This window comes from Manis pentadactyla, chromosome 14, assembly GCF_030020395.1.
Source record: "Manis pentadactyla isolate mManPen7 chromosome 14, mManPen7.hap1, whole genome shotgun sequence".
Lineage (NCBI taxonomy): Eukaryota > Metazoa > Chordata > Mammalia > Pholidota > Manidae > Manis > Manis pentadactyla.
In genome coordinates this window covers 82,050,174-82,072,756 of record NC_080032.1, presented here as the reverse complement: position 1 = coordinate 82,072,756, position 22,583 = coordinate 82,050,174, and the positions used below count along the sequence as shown (strand labels likewise).

The window sequence follows — 22,583 nt, the reverse complement described above, 5'->3', positions numbered from 1 at the left end:
GAAGTCAGCCGTGAAGCAAAAACAACTGGCCTGGAAACCATGTCCCTCTCGGAACCCAAAGGGACCAAACAGAACTTACGAGCAGCAGCTCAAAGATTTCGCCATTGGGTGTCAGTGGTGCAGCCTCAGTCTTCAGGCCGATTGCCTGTGGCTCACCAGACGGCAAAGGTTAGAAGGGTACAGTGCTCTGCAAGACTGCCCGCACTTCCGGCACCAACTCTGAGTTCCAGTGGTGGGAGCAGGGGATTACCAAAGCCACCCTCACATCTCACCATTCACTAGAATCCACAGAACTCAATAAAAGCTGTTACACTCGTGATTACGGTTCATTATGGGGAAAGGATACAAATTAAAATCAGTCAAAGGAAGAAGAGAGCAAGATCGAGTCCAGGAGGGTTCCAGACTCAGACCTCCCGGTGTCCTCCCCGCTGGGGGCAGGACACATCCCTCCCCCAGGGTATGACACTGCCTAGAGGACTGTCAGCCAGGACAGCTGCCCACGCCTCAGTGTTGTTTTTGAGGCTCCAATAAATAGGTATGATTGATTACCTGGGTGGTTGATCTCGGCTGCGGTGACTCAATGCCCCCACCCTAAGTCACATAGTTGGTTTTTCTGGCATCGCTAAGACTATCAAGTGTGGCCAGCCCCACCCTAAAATATACCGTGATGGCTCTTACCCTAAGCAAAGGACTCTTATGAGGTATGATAGATACCTCTCAGAAGCCGAGGGCAAAGGCCAGACCTCTCTTCGGGCGAGGTCCAATTTTTTATTACATTACATTATCATTACTCCTCTGCACTGTATGATTGCTACAGGACCCATGACTGTAATCTACCACCTCTTTACATGTTTCCAAATGATCATCTCTCCTCAGCTTGTTTTCAAATGTTTCTTCAATCTTGTCTCTACATGTGTTTTCCTTGAGTCTGTAAGAAATATAACCTTCCAATATATTTAAAGTATGCTTTAAAATTGACCAAAAAATTCAGTTTTATCTACTTTGCTTTTCATTCACTATCTCCATACGATGGAATAGAACACACTTCTCTTTTTTTTCTCAAGCCATACTGTTGTCCTTCATAGTCTACGGACTGTTGCCCTTGCTGATACTAAATCATACCTTCAACTTAGTCAAACTTTTGGGCAATTGTTTTGAAACTTCTTTAGACTTTTATGTTCCCCAATTCTGTTAGGAAAATAAGTTTAGATAAACTCAATTCCTTTATTTTGATTTAATCATTTGTTGCCAACTTTGGAAGTGGTGATAAATGACTTAACAGATATACCTAAAAATACTGAATTGACAGCTAAATTGAATGTAATGTTCTTTAGGGCAGTTCTCATTTTGTCATTTACTCCAATTAAATTCAAGGTTCTTATAACTTGTTTCTTTCCTGAGCTGAAGAAGCTCTAACTGGTGAATCCAGAGATGAACAACAGTTCATCTCCATTTCCACTTTTCTGCAAGCTTGGGCTTACAGAAATGAGCCCCATGAAATAGAAGTAGAATGCTAAACAGAGTTGAGTCAACATACTGAGCCCAGAAGATACAGATGGTACAAACTTGATGGTTTAGAAAATATTCCCAAGGACCAAATTCTAATTAGAATCAGCATCTGTGAAAAATGCATTGGGTGGCTACAAGTTAAGTACATAAGGCACTGAACTGCATTCAGGGGACTGGGGTCTGGGTCTAAGTAACCAAAATCATTAGTCTCCAACTTACGAGGGTTCAACTTACAATTTTTAGACTTTACGATGTTTACAATGGTATGAAAGTGATTCTGTATACTTTGAATTTGCATCTTTTCCCAGCCTAGCAATAAGCAGTCTGATGGTCTCTTCCAAGATGCTGGGCAGTGGCAGTGAGCCAGCAGGTCCCAGTCAGCCCCGTGACTGCAACAGTAAATGAGATGCACCCTTTCTCTTTCTCACTTTCAGTAATCAGTGAATTACACAAGACCCTGGATACTTCATTATAAAAACAGGCTGTGGGTTAGAAGATTTTGCTTAAATGCAGGTTAATGTAAATGTTTTAAGCACATTTAAGGTAGGTCAAGTATATTAATTGCATTTTTGACTTAAGATTTTCAGCTTACAATGGGTTTAACTGGGAAGTAACTCCACTGTAGATCAAGAAGATCCATATTTAAAAGCAATCGGCAAGTGCTAAATTATAGGGCAAGAAATGTAGCAGGTGATAAAATAACAACATATGTATATATATATGAATATTAAAGTTGTGATGGTAGAGATAAAATCAACACACATCAGACCTAGAAGAAATCAGAGATCCTCTATCAGCCCAACTGCCCCAGTGTACAAGTAAGAAAACTGAATAATCATTGCCATTATATATTAACTGAAAGGAATAATTTTAATTCAGATATAAAACTGTTTTAACATTTTCAACTTTTTATTAGATTAGGTAATGATTACATATGAACCATAAAATTAATATATCAAGCAGACTTTTCTTCATAAATCACACCAGATTCAACAGTCTCTTCACAGACTCTTTGTACTGGGAAAGGGTGTTTTCACTGTCCCCCTCGTTTTTAAGATTAACAACAGACTCTCTGTAAGCTTCAACCTCTTTTGTACCAAGGAGCTCTTCTTTATTTACTTCCAGATTTTTCTCAGTAGCTTTAATTCGGAGAAGTGTTTCCAGGATATTTTTTTCTGAGGCACTGTTTTTCCAGATAAATTCTTCCATGTCTGCTTCAGTCTTATTTTTTTCCCATTCTTCAGTTTTCTGAAAGGGAAAAAAAATGAGTTCTGAATTCTGAGAATCATCCCAAGAGCACGTTTCGTTTCTGCAGGGGGAAGAGGGTCTGCGACGCGGAGGGCCCCGGTCAGCGCTGCCCGCACCCTGCCGGCCTCGTCGTCCAGCGCGGCCACCACCTGCAGCTGCGGGCGACGTGCTCTGTTACACGAACGCCCCGTCACTAAGTGTACCCACCTGAATCACACGTTATCTGCCTTGCGAACTTCACTTATAAAGTAATACTGCTTCCCCCAAAATACAGAAAACTCGACTGTCACAGCTTCCTAGTCCTTGAACTCTTAACATGTCAACACCTCACATTTCCGAGGTTAAAAATAATGAGTCGAGGGGAGACTGTATTATCTTTGTAACATGCCTGGGGGGATGACAGGGAAGACGAGTTATTATGATAAAATTAAAAATAGGAAGTGTGTGTGTTACACATGGTTTTTAGATATAATTACTTCATACATTCTGGAATTTTGATATGTTTGTTTGCCTTATTTTCTGTTCCAATAAGGGAAACAGTTTTTGTTACTACTCGTTTCTTCTTACAAAAATTATTACTGTTAGGTTTTATACAAATATAATTTAGGTTTATGATTTAAATGAAGATGTAACATTCTGTGAAAAATCAAGCAATACAACTAATAAATAACGTCATGGTTCAAAGAAGTGCTGAATACCAGCCACATTCTTTCCAAATTAACACATGACAATACTCTGAGCTACAGGATATTACAGAATCACCCACTATTCTTACAACTTCTGAAGGTGGAAACACCAAAATTATAATGTTTTAAATGTTAAAAAGAGGCAGATTTGTAAGGCTGTCAGAAACGTTGTTTAATCTCTGAAAACTACTTTGGAAAGAGACCCCAGACTGAGCAGAGCTCCAAGGCTGCTCAGAGCTAAGCCGGCAAAACAGGTCCCACCCCTGTGTCCCTCTGACCCTCACCTGACTGCAGCAAGAGAGAAATGCACTGGAAATCTGTCCTTCAAAGGGTAAAGAGGAGCCCCACCAACCGCAAACAGGCTGCTGGGGAGGCCACGGACTCACCTAAAACCACTGAAGCCCAGTGAAGAGGCTCCCCCACCTCAGACACCCACAAGAAGAAATCATCTTCCTTTAATCCTTCAAAACAAGTACCCTTTCCTTTAAGAGAAATCAACAGCATGTGGGATGGTTTCCCAACCCCAAAATTCATTAGCCAAAGTGGGGTATCTGTGTTCGCAGCTCTGCCCAACCTCCCTATTCTGAATTTATGGCTGAGGACAATGTCCTAACTGAACGTTCCAGAAATATCTTATCTGGTTGAGAATCCACCCTCTGCTTCTTTTTCATCTGTAGTTAGGCTTTGGGCTTGGCTGTAGAGGGTGGGGGTAATGTGCAACAACTTCTTGTGTCACCCCAGCAACCCCGGCCTTGCAAGCCCAGTGCAAATAACTTCTAATAGACAAACTCTAAGTATGTAACATAAAGGAAAAAAAACTATCAAAGTTACCCTACCTCACCTAATTGTTACTGTAATACTGGGAAGAAGAATAAATGTCAGCCTCTTAAAGAAAAACCCTAAATTAAATACATCATTGGTCCTATCTACTCTTCATAATTCTAATTTACAACTGAAGTACATTTAATTTAAGAGGTCAACAAATACATTTTATAAAGTGTTAAGTAAAATAAAATAGTCAACCCATCTCATTCTTGACTGCTAGAAGACAAGCAATTTAGAGACTTAACTTTCATCCAGGATTCTCCGGATTCTCTTAACTGCTTTGAAGTGCATGCTTAAAAAGAGGAGGTAACCAAAGTAAATCTACTAATAGTTTCTAACATTTCATTTATCTTCCCCTTACATTCTGTATACACAATTCTAGCTTGTACCTAACAGACGCTGGATTGCCAAGTTGTGTTGGCGGTGTGCCGTACTGTGGGCTCCCTCAGCCCTCAGGCGGCCAGGTGAGACCAGCAGAGCACCCTCTCTTGCAGTCAAGAATTTTCCATGTGTCCAGTGATATGAAAAAGCACAAAATCCTGCTCTCAGGGTTCAGGTACATCTACAGGAGAAAGTCACTACCGTTCTAAACCGTCACTGGTAAGGAGAAGGAGCTACGTTCTGTGAAAGGCATGGCTTCCCACAGATCCTACACAATACAATATAGTGTGGGGCTCCAGCCACAAGCTAAGTAAAGCTCATGTTTGCAACATATTCTAGTTTTAGATCCAAACTCTGCACAAGTGAATATAAAGTCCACGATGACAGTAACAACACCAGTAAGTCAAATACTTACATACCAGGTACCTCGGATGCTTACCTATATTAATTATTTCATACAATTCTTACTATAAACCTACTCATTAGGTGTGAACATCTCTACAGATAAGGAAAGTAACTATTATGGAAGTCAGAGGGCCACAGTGGCCTGGGAATGTTTCAGACTTGAGAATTTTTTATATTTTAGAAAGTTAATGTGGGATATATACCATACATTTTTTAACACCTCCATAGGAGTTCTATAGCAGCATTCCCTAAATCCAGTATATTACTATTTTTGCAGCAACATGTATGAATATTTACACTAAAGGGATAAACAAAGGCTACAAATTTGTCATTCATTCTGGTCTCATTTTGCCACCGATTTATGAAAAGACTAGTCATTGCCAAACTTTTTTGGGTTTCAGAATTACAGCAGAGGAGTGTGTATCTGTGATTTACTCTAGGTCACACAGGGAGGTGGTATGACACAGTACTTAGATGGGCTTTGGTGTTTTAAGGAAATGAGTTTAAATGCTAGCTTCATCACTAGTGTGACAGGCTTGCATTTCTGTAAGAACTGATCCATAGGGCTGTTCTGAGGATTAAGAGGTAAGGAATATCCACATACTCCGAGCACCTGGCTCATAGTAAACACTAAATAAATGTTTGCTTTAATAACACAACTTTTTAAGAAGAATGGAGAAGAGTGGGATTCAAGCCTGCTTAGCCTACATTCCAAATGTATGTTCCTATGTCAAGGGCACCACTATCACTACCAAGGAGTAAACTGAAACTTTAAAGGTAAACAAAAGCACATACACAATTGTCCAAATGTTCTGCCACCTTATTCCACTAGCAAAATCATGACTGATATTCGTAAAATTTAGATACAATAATATACAGAAACAAGAGATCTTTACTTCTTTATCACTAATAATAAAGGTATTTTTCATGATGTTGGTTACTTCCTGTTTTGATAAATGTACCAGTGATTAAAGTTTCTCAGTAAATCGCCTGTTCTTAAAAACAACTGAGTTATCTCTAGTTTTGCTGCGGTCTCCCTTGGGTGCAGGCTTTCTATGTCTAACCAAATGCAGGTTAGAGAAGACACACAAGGCAGCAATCACCTCTCCTAAGAAATTTGTTTATTGAGGGCAAGAGGATGCAAGCAATATAAAAATCAAGTTTAGCTGGCTTTGACTTTTCTTGCTGTTTGTCGAATGATGGGATTGGACTTCACCTGTACATTTTCTAAGGGTCCTGATCTGCTCATGAAATCATTACAGAGGGGAGGTTATGGGGCAGATTCCTTACATGACCCTTTGGAGAACTCCTGCCAGGGCGGGGCTACCGTTCCGTGCTGCCCACGTCTTCCCAGTCTGCATCCTGTGCAATGGGGAACAGCCGCTGCCCGCCATGGTGAGCTGAGCCGGCAGCGAAGCGCTCCGGAAGCCCACTCTGCCGTCTGAGCACTGGTCCACGTCCATTATTCTGTCCACCGCCAGAGGGTCTTCTTGATTTTCTGAAAACCCGGGGAACTCCTCTGCCACGAGTGCTCCCACATCCTCCTTTGTTAAGCGGCCTTTCTCCCCAGCAAATCCATGAGACGTGAACACCGCGGTTTCCACGGCGCGGTCCCTCTGAGACGGCACTTTGGTGAGGACTGTTGAGACCCTGGCCGGTGGCACAAGGCGGACGCTGGGCGGCTGGGACGCGCTCTCCTCCCCCCTCCTCCTGTGTCCCCTTCTCTCATGCACCGGGCGCAGAGCGCCCCCCACACCCCCTTCTCTCTCCGTGCAGGGGAGCCTCACTCCTGGCCCCCACCCGCCCCCAGTTCTCACGTTATTATTAACTCTTCTTCCTACCCAAGCACACTTGAATATTCTAGGACATCCCACCCTCGCTGTGCCCTTCCCCTCGGGTTTGGCTTTATAGAGAGCATTCTCCTCTTACAAAGACATGTCTCAAAAAAAAAAAAATCAAGTTTTTTGAAGTCCTTTGTTAAATGTAAGAAAAGATCTTTACAACAACTTTAAGAATGTCTCGGTTTTTCAAGCAGGAAAGATAAAAGCTAATTATTTTCACTATATTTACCTTTTAAGGAAAACTTTTTCTAGGCATTAGTATGTGTAAGTTTTCAGATGGGTGTCAACCGAACGCGGCTTGCCAGTGAGGACAGAACAGCGCCTGCTGGAAGGCCTGCTGCCCCGTGAACCACATACTGGGAAGCAGCTATTCCAAACACCGTCTAGTCTTCATCAATGATAGAAAAGCGGTAAAATTTCTACAATGCTTTGTCACCTTACAGTATTTTTCATTTACGAGGTAAAATTTAAAATCCAAGGGGGGGAAAGGCCTCTAAGAATCATATTTTAATGTTACATTATGAGTTCCACTCTCAAACAGGATGTAAGAGGTCACAGCAGGCTTCTGCTCTAGCTACGACTGGAAAAAGGCAAAGAACCACCCCTTCACTCCAAAACCTTAAAGATACCAGAGGGCTATAGAATCAATGAGGACTAGATGAACTAAGATTCCAGGCTGCAGGTATGTGGGGAGGATCCTTATGAAAATCCCCAGCCATTTTCTGCCCTGAGGGCATTTCCCAATTCTGCACAAGACTGGCGCTTTGCCCATGCAAATGGACTCTACTTGGGGAAAGAGCAGCGGGTGGGGTTGGGGCTCTTACCAGGGCTTGTGTGACAGACTGGAATTGAAGAGCCCCAAACATGATTGGTTTTAGTTCTGGGGCTACCCCTGGGAAGCCGGGAATGTGGAATCAGGCTTCTAAAAAGCAGAATTAAGTCTGCCATAATTCACAGTGTTTAGGAGACAAAGTCCCACTAGAGGGAGGAATACCGGTTTCAAAAAGACAACAGATCTCCCTTTCAATATACCTGCCAGATTTTGCTGCACAGGCTAGTGGTTACCAAGCTAAGCTTAAAACTTCTGAAGAGCACAGGTGACTGCTGAGCCGACTTCCAGAGACGCGGAAGCTGACTCACAAGTTCCCAGTCAAAAGTATAAAAGGCTGCGCCTGAAGTGAGGGACAAATGAGAGGTGGACTAAACCTTACAGAAACTGCAACCTAGCCCTGGTCCCGCTCAGTACTGACTGGGTTAAAATGCTAACCCCTGACCCTGTTTGCCTAAGAGAAAAAGGAGAAACTCTTTCTGAGGGATGACAGCGATTGGAGCTTCTATGGCCTTTTAAATACAATGCCTTACAAGCAACAAACAATTACTAGACATCTGCAGTGAAGTAGAATGTAATTAATAACTGGGGGAAAACAAACAACAGAGCAGACTTTCAGATAGTCCAGATAATGGAGCTAGCAGACAAGAATGTAAAAATAACTATGACTTAATGTGATACAGAAAATAGTGAAAAAGATAACAGGAATTAAATATTGAAGAATTTCAACAAAGAACGGGTATCTAGAAAGAATGAACAATCAAAAGACCATGTGGATTTGGAAAACAAAGTATCTGAAATTAGTAAGTTAGTGAATATAAAGACAAAGCAACAGAAAATTATCATTAGACTATCACATGGGGTTCTAACTGTGAGATTCTGGAATCTTTTTTATATTATAATGATTAAGGTTCCTAGTGATCCTACTTAATAAGTTCCAACAAACCTAGAACGGGAAAGAATGCTCTTACATATCTGTTATAGACTGAATGCTTGCACCCCACAAAATTCTTGTTGAAATGAATCCCCGAAGTGATGGTACTTGGAGGTGGGGCCTTCAGGAGGTGTGGGTATGAGGGTGGAGACCCTCGTGAAAGCCCTTGCCCCTTCTGCCATGTGAACACAGCAAGATGGTAATTTATGAACTAGGAGGTGGGCCTCACTGACACCGAATCTGCCAATGACCTAGGACTTCCGGCCTCCAGACTGTGAGAAACAAACTCCTGTTGTTCTTAAGCCACTCAGTCTGTGGTATTGTTACAACAGCCCAATGTCCCACACAAGTAAAAATTAACTTTATTTAAGGTCGGCAAAACCAGATTTTGGGAAATTTAGTCTGGATCAGTGATTCTTGAATTTGTTTTACAGTAGTTATCACTACTGTAAAAACCTATAATTTTTACTATCAAAAACCTGTAATTTTTCTGTAACTTCTAACTTGAAAAAGCTATGGTGCTAAGTTCACAAAAAGACAAACAACAAGATATCATGTAATTCCTGGTGGAGGAACACAATACCAATTATGAAGTAGTTAAAAAAGAAAGTCAAACTAGAATTTGATTAAGCCCCTAGATCCAACTATCAATTTTAAAAATTACACTATGATGATGCAGTCAGCAAAATTTAAATGATGGGAAAGTCTATAGCAAAAAAAAAACAAGGTTTCTTCAACAAATAAATTCTAAGAAAAACAGCTCAACAACTCCCTTTTGGTCCGTGACTGCTATGGGCACTCTTTCAAAAACCATTTACTGAAAACCTACTATGTTCTGTTCTAGAAGAAGCTGGGTGTCTCAAGGCACGCTCACTAAAAACGAACGTTTTCATATCCAAACATTTTAGAAAAAAAAGTACATTTGCTTGTTCATATTAGACATTTGCTGAAATGCCCCTTCAGGTGAAATAAAGAACAGAGTTGGCTAAAACAAAAAAACGCCTCATTATTCAAGTATGATAATAGTGATACCGGTATAAAATTAATCTGATTTATAAGCTCATCATTTTACATGAGGTTAAATACAGTTTTTGTGTTTGTGGTTTAAAAAGCCTATTATAGAAAATTTCAAACATACACAAAAGTAAAGAGAACAGCACTATGCACCCTCATGTACCCATCAAACCAGTTTGGCCAACCTTGTTTCACATGTGCCTCTACCCACTGCCCTCTTACCATGCCCTCATTGAATTATTTTGAAGGAAATCCCAGACTTAATGCCATTACAATCCACAATATATTAGCACTTTTCTTTAAAATACAGATTCTTAAAAATCATAACCACAGTAACATTATTGTGGTATTTTGATGGATGAGAGCCTAACCCAGGTCAGTTCATTCATTCATTCATTCAATTTATACGCTCTACCAACTAGCAATTCCTCAGCCACATCACTGGCCCCCGACAGGTATGTTTCGTCTTGCCTATCTGGACACAGTTACTGGGCAGTGCCTGATGGAAGCAGAGTCCCTCCCTTGGAGTCTGAATCCAAAGAAAGAATTAAATCTGGTTTAATTGTTAGTTTTACTCCCCCTCCCCTCTCCTTCCCTGGGGGTGACCAGTCCTATAAATTACGAAATAATCAAGGTCACGCTTTCTGATGTACAGAATGGAGGCGGGGAAGAAATCAATCTTCAGAAAAAAGACTGAGGCAGTTGCCTATAGAGTGACAGCCCAGAGAACAAGACCACACTCACACCGTCCTAGTTTCTGCTCCTGCCCATTCCTGAGATCTTGCAGCATTCTTGCCCTTGAAACTTTTCTGCACAAACCAGCTTGAGTGAATTTTTATTACTCACAACAGTGGAGTCTCAACTAACAGAGGTGCTCAGAAGCTTAAGGATGGAATGAGTTCACAGTTGTCAGCATATACAAGATGGAATTCAGATCACCTAGGAGAATGTAGGGACACAGGGAAAAAGAGGGAAAGGACAAAATGTGCAAAACAATTAAATTTGACTGATTTGGACTAAAACATATAGCAGACATTTCTGGAAACATGACACATTCCAGTCAGCAATTTTACAGTTAAAAATGGATTATCTGTAAGTATTACCTGTAAGTAAGTACTGTCTTTCCAACACGTTATACTTAAAAGTATCTTGAAATAAGATTTTTACATTTAAGTGACTTTAAATGGCCCTTTTGGAATAGTTCCTTTTTTAAATTTTTTTTTCTTTAAATGTTAAATGTCAATGTCTTTAAGCAAAAAATTTATTGTTACAACAACAGGGGGTTAAGAGTAAAGGGATAATAATGGAGAACTGTATTCTGTAGCAGATTGCAGTTCTATATACATCTTCACAGAAAAGATGGAAATCACTGAAAAGTACAAGGAAATATGATCACTGTAATTCTACCAACCCAATATAACCGGTCAGTACTTGTGACACTTGGTGCATATCCTAAATCTATTTTTAAAAACGTTGTTCTGATTTATTTACAATTTTGCGCCCTAACTTAAAATTTACATCAGTTTTAGCTTCTAAATTCATACCCAGGATTGAAATGGGTAGTTATTCTCTTATATGAAATATAGTTGGAATGTATTAATTTTAAAACATAAACAATAACATGCTGAAATTACTGGGGGGGCAATTAGATGTACTATTGTAAGTTCCAATTGATCCTCATTTAGGCAGAATCTAGTTAACTTACAGACTCCTATTTTAATACTTCGACCGTTAAATATTTGTAATTTGACCATTTAATTTTTAAGTGTAGATGTAATACACATACATACATACACACACTTATCTTGCCTTTTTCTTCCCTGCCTAGAATGAGAGAAGCTGCTCTGACTACAATCCTAGAAGAAGCAAACCTTCCATTCCACACAATCCTGTTCTCTTTTGGACAGCTGGCTCAATTACTTATTCATTCCTTCCTTAACTCAATAAATATTTATTGCACAACTATAGTGCCAGGCACTGTGCTGTCGTGGAACTGCCAGTTTAGTAGCAGACCTGGAGGTGAGTGGGAGCCAGGCATGAAGACTGTCCCAGGAGAGCAAACAGCATCCACCAAGGCCTGGAGGCAGCAAGGGGCTGAGTACATTCAGGGAACTGCGTGCAGGCGGCGGTGAGGACGGTGCATGGGATCAGTCTGGCTACCAGAATACTCACTACGCTAAGCACCTTCCACACACTAACTCGCTGAACCCTCACAACAACCCGGGGAGGCAGTACTATTACCATCTGTTTTATAGAGCAAGAAATTGAACTCCAGAAAAATTAAATAACTTGCCCCAAATCATACTGCTCGTTAGTGGCGGAATAACATTCTCCAAGGTATACAGAGACATAATAAAAATAAATATACAAAGAACAAAAGAATAATTTAATTTGTACCTATTATCCTTTTCCCCCTTATAAGCATAAATTCAATACAAAGAAAACACAAAACAGCTCATTCATGTAACGGTCAGTGCACTCCGATGTAACAGAAGGCAAAGGAGTATCTGTCCCACTGAACACACATCTGTCACCTACCGTCTTATTTACAACTCCCTCTGCCTAGCACATGAATCATGGTAATATTCCACTTCTTAGAGTTACAAGTAAGGCATTGTGCTATACAAGGGAAAACAGTTCAATCATTTTTTTAAAAATTGAAAATCATAAAAAATAGGAAGAGGTAAATATCCACAATGAATGAAAAAGTTACTTCCAATTCTGTCAGTTCTCAAAGTTATATTTTTAACTGAATATGACAAGGAATTCAATTCAACTCAGGCTGGTTTTTAAAAAATTCACTGAATGATGCTATGCCAGACATTGTACTAGATGCCGGGAATATAAAGATGAATGAAATGCCCAGTCCTTGCCCTCGGTGATCTCACAGTTACGCAGACATTTATACAGACAATTACCATACAACTAACAAGAGGAATGCGAACTGAAGGAGGGCGGAAGAAAGATGAGCAGGAAACATCTAAGAAAGGTTACAACTGGGGCGTATTAAAGGACTGTAATGAAAAGGATTGTAAATGAAAAGCAAATTGCATCTACACATACATCCACGAAAACTAAGTTATCTCAAAGTGTGGCAAAGATACTTCTTAAAAATCAGCACGAGTGTGATTGCTGATTATTAGTAATTTTACAAACAGACCATTAATAATCTATACCAATAAGCTAATTATTGCTAACATCTAACAAATATGCTACATTTTACATTAACAAAAAGGGAGTTTATTACTTTGTCACCTTTCTTTTGAAGCTGAAAACCTTCTACTTCAAAAGTCTACTATGGATGGCCTAAAAAACAATGTTTTAAGAACTGTTATTAAACATGTAGTGTTCTTATCCAACACTGACCTAGATACTCTGAAGAACAAAAACTCTAATAAGGTTCCTCAAGAAGTTAAAAATACAACTATCCTATGAACCAGCAATTCCACTTTGGGCATTTATCTAAAGAAAATGAAAACACTAACTCAAAAAGATATCTGTACTCCCATGTTAACTGCAGAATTATTCACAATAGTCAAGACATGTAAACAACCCAAGTGTCCATCAAAGAATGAGTAAAGAATAAGTGGTATTTGTGTGTGTGTTTGTACGTGCATACGTACATGGTGGAATATTATTCAGCCATAAAAAAGTACGCTATCCTGCCATTTGCGACAACATGGATGGACCTTGAGTGCATTATGCTACGTGAGGTTAGTCCAACAGAGAAAGGTAATTACCACTTCTTTGATTTTACTTATTCATGGAATCTAAAACAAAAAGTCCCAAAAAACCTGAACTCACAGAAACAGAGAACAGACTGGTGGTTGCCAGGATTGGAGTGGAGGATGGGCAAAATGTCAAAAGGTACAAACTTCTAGTTATAAAATAAATTGTGGGGAGGTAATGAACAGCATGGTGACTACAGTTAATAATACTGTACTGTATATTTTGAGGCTGCTAAGAGAGAAAATCTTAAACGTTCTCATCACAAGAAAAAACCCTGTAAATACATGGAGTGATGGATATTAACCAGACATTGTGGTGATCATCTCACAATAAATACATATACTGAATCATGACATTGTACACCCGAAACTAATATAATATTGTATGTCAATTATATCTCAATTAAAAAGAAAAGATGCTCTAAGCAGGTATCCATTAAAGCCTTGAAGGATATGTAAGAAATAAATAATAAGAGAAAAATAAAAATTAAATAGCAAATTATACAATGCTTATAACACTTTTGTAATATCTATTACTAAACCTACCTGCTTCTACTAGTGTTCCTTAATGGAAAAAATGATGTGTTTCCCCTTATGTATTAACCTCCATACCCAACAACACCAAGCAAATAAAAGGCGACATGTAAACGCTGCCCATTCATCAACAGTTCACTTTAATAAAAGCAAATTTGCTTTTATTTACCATAAGGATAGTTAATTCTCTCATGAACACTACAACAGTGAAAGAGTTGCCTTTTCAACTGGTGCAATGCTACAGCAGCTCGGTGCTGCCCTCTGGACGTGTCTCCTCTGTGAAAAAGCTACACAACCCAATCACAATCTGGCTCTGGCTTATTTTTTCAATCTCATCTCCTACTTTTGCCCTGTTAGTCTTATACCCTGGCCACACTACACTACTGCCTGCTCTCCGAGCCCACAAGGCCCAGAGAACCCTCCCCTTCACTTATGTACTTCATACTCCTGTTTATCGTCCAAAACCACTCACCACTCTGGGAAGCTTCCAGAGAAAATTAATCCTATGTGCCTATCTCCATTATCTAGTAAAACAGCCTAAATTACATAGAAATAAAGGTGTGTACTGTCAGTTATACCAGAAAGTGAGTAGGATACATTTTCTAAAAATTCAAATACAATAGGGCACAGATCTGGCTATCTCTATAATGTCTCTGTCAAGTTAAATGGAAGCTGTATACAGAAATTTCAAAATGAGCTTGAAATTCTAAGATAAATCTTCATTTTAGTACTAACAACAATATTATTAGCCACCATATACTGAGAGCCCACTATCTGCCAGACATTTCACATCAATTTTGCCTGAGCCACCAAAAATCCTTACCAGAGAACAGCCACAGAGTTCAAATGGCTGGCCAAGGCTACACAGCTAACAGGTGATGAGATTCAAATCCAGGTCTGTGTGATGTGAATCCAGGTCTATGTGGTTCCAAAGGTTAAAACTTAATTCACTCCTATGCTAACAATGTGTAACACTGAAATATGAAACCAAATTTCTACAAGTCTCTTTGGTTCTTTGAACTGCTGCTGGATGAATGGTCTAATGTGTATCTGTCTCTTGCCACCCCTCTGGTTCTGCGATAATCATTCTTTGAATCATCACTAAGCCTCTGTGCCTGAAGTCTATGCTTCACGAGGTCTACACTTCTTCAAGTCCATGCTTTTTCAAGTCTACTTTGATACTTCTATAAATTGTTTTGAATAGCACACAACAGTAACATCTTTACCCTGAAGTCTAGATGAACACCTTTTCAGAGAAGTTTTAGTGCTGTGTGCTACATACATGAAATGGCCAACTTCTTTACTCTCAACACTGTTCAGAGGTAACCTCCATGGAAAGGTTAAAAGCTAAGAAGTTAAGGGAAGCTTGGATTTAGGTATTAAATGCTATGAAACTAGTTTAAAAAATAAAGGAATGGATGAAAAGGGGGTTTTCTAAATATCTGATTAACTACCAGGCGGTAACATCAATTTCAAGTATGAATTCCATGCTGGTGAAGGAAAAAAGAATTTCAATTCAATAAAAATTCTGTTCCACCAGCTCTGCAAAATTACACAGTTCATCTGCGCTCTCTTAAGTATGCTCTCTGATGGTACTTGTTTAGGAAGGATCAAGAGCCAAGTTTAATATAGGAATTCTTTCATTGTATCTGTTTAGGACAGTTGTATGTGGCTACTTATTCTGGCATCAAAGTAATTAGCATTAAAGATCAAAGGCTTCTTGCCTGAATCCAGAATACAGGAGTGTTTGGATTCTATGTCATGGAACCACAGAAAGAATCCAGTAAGTCAACTTTCACTGAATTTATTTATGCCTTTCATTTCCTTTGGGGCGAATTCATTTTACAGGCTGCTAGCAAAGAGACTCAAACCCAGTTGGCTTTTATTGTTTGGTATTAACTCTTTAAGCAGCAGCCTTAGAGCTGTAGCTAAATCAACCTGTTGCTGGTTCAAAAGGGAACTTAATTACCTTAAGTCAAAGGCATTTATAAAATCAATTGTCAGGAAAGAGAGACTAACTGCTATCAGAATGTTGCCCCTGAAGCCAGGAAGCAGGAAGTAGAAAATCCAGATGAATTATGATAATTAGAGTATCTCTAAAGAAGAGAAGAGCTACCAGCTATTTTTTGTTCTTCACTAACCCTACAACAAAGTCTTGTTTTATTTTCCACTCATCCTCTTGTGGTACAACTGTTACATTAGTATCAGTGAAATGCTGTGGCTGCATGTGTTCACAGAATTAGCATATTTCAGGGACGAAAGGACATTCCAAAGGCCACCTAATGAGGCTGCCTATCCAAGTAGCATTTTCCTTGCACCAGATCCTCAGTAAGTAGCCAATGATGGAACTTTTCCACCTATAAGGGTAATCCACTCCACCTTCAGATGACTCTTGGAAAATTCACTCAGTGAACTGAAGTTTATCTCATTATTGCTTCTACCTTTTGTATCACTAAGTCAATACTACAACTCAATGAATTCAGACACCAGACGATGTTTAATACTACTTAAATAATTAGTTGCCCTTAATTGTCCCTAATGGATACCAGTGACATATTCACCTGAAAGGCTATATATGTGTTATTTAAAAACTTTAATGAGCTTTTAAAACACCTTTTTTACAAAGTTTTGGAGCTTTATTATGTACGCAGTTTATTTGAATAATAGGATGAATTATAAATCCTCAAGTTCTACAGATGATGACTAACCTCCAATATAACTTTAAGAACTTTCAGCCAAAATCAAACAAAAAATAAGATTATTTGAATTTTCCAATCAAAGACAGAAACTGAATTTTAAAGGCATTTTAGTCATCTGATTTCTCTAAGATCCTGAGATGGACTGCATAATCTATTTCAAGATTCTCACTTTCAGTGTCAGTAGAAGCTATTAACATTTCATACATCCTTAACTTACCTAGTGGTTCACCAAATACTCAATTGAGTACCTGCCACACAGACCATTTAGAAAGGTTAACCTCATCTAAACTGAGAAAATCATGGAATATTCACACACAATCACTTACCCAAGACTCATGGTATAAAACTGTTAGCAGATACACTGCATAATCATAATTCTGTCTTTTTAAAGGGCACCTTTAAGAGAGAGAAAGGGAGGAAGTCAAAATTCTAAAAATTCAGTATATAGAATAATTTGCAAAATACACAAATATTAAATACAAAGCACAACTTATATTCAGTTACTCCCTTAGGAAAATTCTATTCTTGAAGTAAGAATAGTCGCAGAGTCCATTTCTTGATGATACTGAAAACTGGTGTTTTCTTTCTTCTTCTCTTTGCCTTCATTACTAACGGAGTTATCTGTACCTGATGACAGCTTTACCCTGTTTTTAATATGATTGTGGCCAATCCAACGGCCTTCCAACCTCAAGGCTAAGAGTCTGCTTGACGTTATGAGTGTATCTGCTGAGTTCATTTTTAAAAATAGAGACAGACTGATGATAAACACTAATCAAAATGTTCATCATGATTTCTCCAGAGCCAATAATTTTAAAAAGAGCTATACTACACAAAGTTGTATTGCTGCTCTGGTATTTAAAGTGGAACTACTGACTTAGTATTAGGTAAAACTTCTACATAAATATGAGATGGCATATCTATAACTTAATAAAATAATGTAGAAAAGGAAACAACTACTTCTAATTTCTTTAAATATAGAAGAAAACTACCAAATGACAAATGACTTTAACTGTACTCTGTTTATTCTATACTTAAGTTTAATAGTTCCCTACCCTCAATTGTTGTTACCACAGAACATATATATGCACTGACAGTTGTAAACTGAGAAAAAAAGCAACATTATAAGATACTTATTGAATTTCAAACAATAACATCTTACAAGTATTTTTTAAGTTGCACAAACTAAAAACACAAAACATTATTGTACATTTTCTCAAGATGGTAAAAACGAATATTACTAATATATTCCACATCTTTTTTCCTCCCTAGGGTAATAATCTGAAATCATGGTTCCCAAGCTTTTTGCACCCCCACATATCACCATCTCTTAACGGGTGTCATACTATTTTCCTCCCATCATTAAGCAGGATATAAAAACTAACCAATATTGACATCTCCAAATGCTTTCAAACTGAGATAGGGAGCAGAGAGGGTATCCGCCCACTTGCTCTTCTCTAATGGCAGGTCCTTTAGATTTTGACATAATTTAGAAACAACCAAAGTACACTTCCAGAAATAAAATAACCATTTAGTAAAACATGACAATAACCTTTCTTTACTTCAAGTAACCTAATTTACGAATTCATATAAAACAAATTTAATCCCGCTTTTATGAACGCCTATGCTAGCACTGAAATTCTGCTTGATTTCCAAATACGTAAATTAAATTTCGTATTTAATGATTTTAATTTTAAGCTATAAGATTTTTACATACTTTGACTTTTAAAAACCTGTTTCAGCATTAATCACTAGCAAATCATACTTTTGTTTTCTTCTAACACCTTCCCTAAGTTTTATATAGATGGATAAATTAAAATCAAGATTAAAAATAACGATTTAACTCAGCTGCGCAGACCTCTCTTCAGCTAGTGTGAGGACATTAAAAAATGACAACTTATCTGACCTAATAAGTTAATATAAGTTGAGATAAAAGGCTACCCCTATTTTCAGTGTCATTTCTTAAAAAAGGACTGCCAGTAGACTGGGGGACCATAAAGCAGTAAGCAACCGACCTGCCGGGCTTTTTTCTCTCCTCACCTATCTGTTTTGATGGTGAGCACATCTGTGGTCTTGCAGTACCGCGCTCCTACAAGTTTAATAAGTTTCTTCCTTGCGTGATCATCTAAATTCAAACTGGAAAGTTTAACCTTAAAAATATAAGAAAAAAATTATTTGAAAAATGTATTTCATATACTTCAGTGAAAAAAAGAGGAGCAATACTATATGAACATTAAGCTGACCAAAAAGAAAACTTTTCAAATTCTTTTCTATACAGAATCAGCAACTGACATGCATTATGAAGCCTGCTCTGACTAACGGGGGAAAAAAACGGGAAGGGGGGGCAAACTGCTTGGAGTTCTTTGCAAGTTCTGGGCATTAGTACCTTTTCCTGAAAGAACCAATGACACATGTCTCTTAAATAAATGAAATTTCAATGCTCCTGAGTAGCACTAACTAAGAGAATTAAACTCAACTAGTGTTAGTAAAGCTGGAATATAGGAATAAATGGATAGAACGTTAAGGGATTTAAGAAATTTCTACCATGCAATTATGAGACCCATATCATGCAACTAGTTTAGGGGCATTTATTTGAAAAGGTACAGGTATCTTGTGGCTGCTGGATTTCAACATCTGTGAAGGATCAAAACATTTGAAATAATTCAGCTCAATGTTTCTCAAAATGTTAATACTAGTTTCACAGACTGCTGAGAATTATTTCTTTAAAAGATTATTTCTGTTGAAATACATTCAGGAAGTGCTGAGTTAACCTGGGTTCCTTATGAAAGGATTACTTAGAAGAGGAGATGGGCTAATGAGCATTCTGAAATTTCAAGATCATGGCTGTTATACAATGATCCCCAAATTTATTTGACCTCAGATTCTACTTTTTAAGGACACTTCATGTAATTAGTCTTCCTTAAAACATATTTTGGGGAATGGGGGGCCAAACAAATACACATTTAATTTGCAGAAAATTAAGGCATGGGCTTTATGTATATCTATAAATGGATAGGCTTGATAGAGGAAAATAGGTTAGACACTAGAATACAATTAAATAAGGTAAAACCAGATTATTTTTCCATGGAGAGCATTAATAAGAAAGAGTCATAACTGCATGAAGAAGAAAAGCCTAAGTAAGATTTTAAAATCTTATCCACTTCTTCTCTGTAGCTTTAATAAGCTTGCACTTCCCTTAAGACAACATAGCACAAGAGCTTATTTATTTTTCTATTTTCCCCACTAGACTGCAAACCTTTGAGGGTAGGAACAATGCCCGTCTCATTCTTGGCAATGGTCTAACACTTAAAAAGCATGCAACATGTATTTGAACAATGAATACAAACATGAAGGGAGGGGAGGATATATTTTAAGCACTGTGAATCTTATATTTGAAATAGGGAAAAGAGAAAATAAATAAATATAAATGCACTCTTAAAGAACCCAAGCAGGAAGAACACTGACTATTAAATATCAACCAACAGAATGGTTATATGTCATGAACAATGTGAACTACCACAATCCCCTGGAGAGAGACCAGGTTAACAGCTTAATGGATAAAATAAGCAATTTTATGATAACTCGTGACTGTTAACAATATGGAGAATCACTTTTTAAAAAATCCTAAAATGTATGGACATTCTGATTATAATTATGAAAATAACTGCTTATATGCATGCACACAGATACAGTAAAGAAAAAGAATAGTTTTTACATTAGGATAGTGAAAATGTAGTGAATTTTCCTTTTAAAACTCCCTTCAATGAAATAATGATGTTTAACAATAAATTTAAAATGTACCATTCAAGAAATTTAAGTGTTCTAGATTTTTATATTTAGAAGTAGTCAAAAAAAAGGGGCAGGAATGCTGATTATTATTATAACAACTGCTTTAGAACTCACGTTCACATTAACATTTTAATGTTCAAAAATTTTATGTAGAGTTTATGCCAGAAACTCATAAAAATGTCAGCAACAGCTATGTGGTGCACTCACGCCACCTGCTAGAACTCAAAGACACTGCAGAACTGGAGCCCTCTGGCTGGCACTGATCCTCCGGACCTAAAGGAGTGGCATTCATTCTTTTCCCAAAGCTCCAAAGAATCCTTAGATTTGTCAAGTTGCTGTATTTTAGAGAATCAGTACTGTACTATTAACATTATCCCCAAAACAATGTTGACATTTCAAATCATAGGAGGTTGTGGTTATACATTTGTATCTTCAAATGCCCATATTTACAAGAGCAATGTAAACTGAGAAATGTCTAAATGTGTGAAGTATTTTCTCTATTTACAAGAATAGTGCAGTTAAAGAACTCTGGTATTACACATAAGTCAAGAATTGAGTTTGATTTCTAGATTTGCCACATATCAGATAAGTGGCCTTTTAAATCATTTTATCTTCCCATCTGTGTCTCATTTATAAAACAGAAAGGATTCACAGGATTTTTGTTAGGAATAAATGAGATTAAATAGAAGAAAGCACTTTTAAAGTAAAGTCCTATATAAATATTATGTTGTTCTTAATTTTGAACTACTTTTATTACTATCAAGAAAAATGTAGTACCATCTTTTTCTCTGAATTTAAAGATTTGAGTATCTCTAAATAATATTACGGCATGTTATTACCTTCACAGTATTGCCTTAAATCATGCTGGACTGCACAGGGTTTAGTCCAGAAGAGCAGCCGTGAGCCAGGTGGAAAGGGTCCCGGGGAGTGATGAAGGTGTCATGTGGTGGCACGAGGCCACTGAGACAAGGGAGGATGGCGACACGATACAGTAAGTGGTATCTGGGGGACTACTTCAAACAAAATGAGATCACTTTTGTGTGAAGTAAACTAAGCAAACTTAGAACCAATGAGAACCTCAGATGTCTATAGTACTGAAGACAAAAGCCCACAGAAAGTAAGGCAAAATCTAGGTTTCTTGACTCAAACGTCTGAGATTTTTTTACCATGTAATATAAAGCTCAACAACTGTTGGTTGTGGTTATCATTATTATTAAAAAGAGGTAAACCCAACAAAGAAAACTACAGGTTAATTACAGATGTATCACTGAAAATTCTTCTATAAACAAAGTCTATTAGCATATAATGTAAAGTGGTTGCAGGTTTTCAACATATTTTTGCATTGTATTTGGAGTGTTCTGATTTAAAGTACTACATGTGGACGGTCCTGGAAGGCACCTCTAGGGTAGAAGAATCAAATGTCCATTAGTCAGGGCTCCCTGGAGAAACGGCTGATTCTACGACTGGGTCTGAGAATTTGTCACCTGAACTGGAAGCATTTTGCAGTGCCAAAGAGTAAGGACGTATTTATAAAGAAATGATGAGGCACGGCAAATGAACAGAGGAACCAACTAAGAGAGTTCCCAATGGCCAAAGCTGGATATCTGAACAACAAAACAACAATATGTTACTAGATTAGAGCCCAAAGGGTAAAATAAATATCCATGAGCTCAAACTGATATAAATGATTGAATAAATAAATAAATGGAGAATAGGCAAGACTTCCATACAGAAGAATTCCAAATCACATATATGATATTTCTCCCTCAAGGAGGTAGAACCTAACTCCCAACCCCTTAGGTTTAGGCTGTGCATAAGCTTCCTTTTAAATACAATATGGAAAGGAAGGAAAAAAGAGCAGTTTACAGCAGAGAAAACTGGCAAACAGTGCCTCAGCCAGGCGACCATGGCGGCGTCCCCAGCGGCACGTCGTTAAGGAGCCTGTGCCCTTGTTACAGTTGTCACGAGAATGACTCTGTACTTCTGACGTTTTCCTCTCAAAACATATGCCAGCCTAACCGTGAGAAAAACACCAAACGAATCTAAATTGAAGGACATTCCACAAAATACTTAATTAATACGCCTCAAAACTGTCAAGGTCATCCAACACAAGGAAATTCTGAGAAACCATCCCAGCCACGAGGAGCCTAGGGAAACAGGATGA

General features: G+C 38.2%; 1 protein-coding gene across 4 annotated transcripts in view; it reads right to left on the bottom strand.

The window, feature by feature from the left end:
• Nucleotides 1-2,399: 2,399 nt before the first annotated feature.
• The window catches only part of MRPS35 (mitochondrial ribosomal protein S35), a 39,531-nt gene continuing 19,347 nt past the window's right edge, over nt 2,400-22,583 (bottom strand). For 3 of the 4 annotated variants that reach the window (XM_036889487.2, XM_036889488.2, XM_036889489.2), the window contains exons 6-8: nt 18,671-18,780; nt 16,960-17,029; nt 2,400-2,757 (exon numbers count right to left, since the gene is read on the bottom strand). In XM_036889487.2, the coding sequence (XP_036745382.2) occupies nt 2,488-2,757; nt 16,960-17,029; nt 18,671-18,780 (450 nt within the window). In that variant the 3' untranslated portion in view covers nt 2,400-2,487. Of the gene's footprint in view, nt 2,758-14,406; nt 14,472-16,959; nt 17,030-18,670; nt 18,781-22,583 lie in introns of all 4 variants that reach the window. The other variant, XM_057491413.1, reaches the window with a different exon arrangement.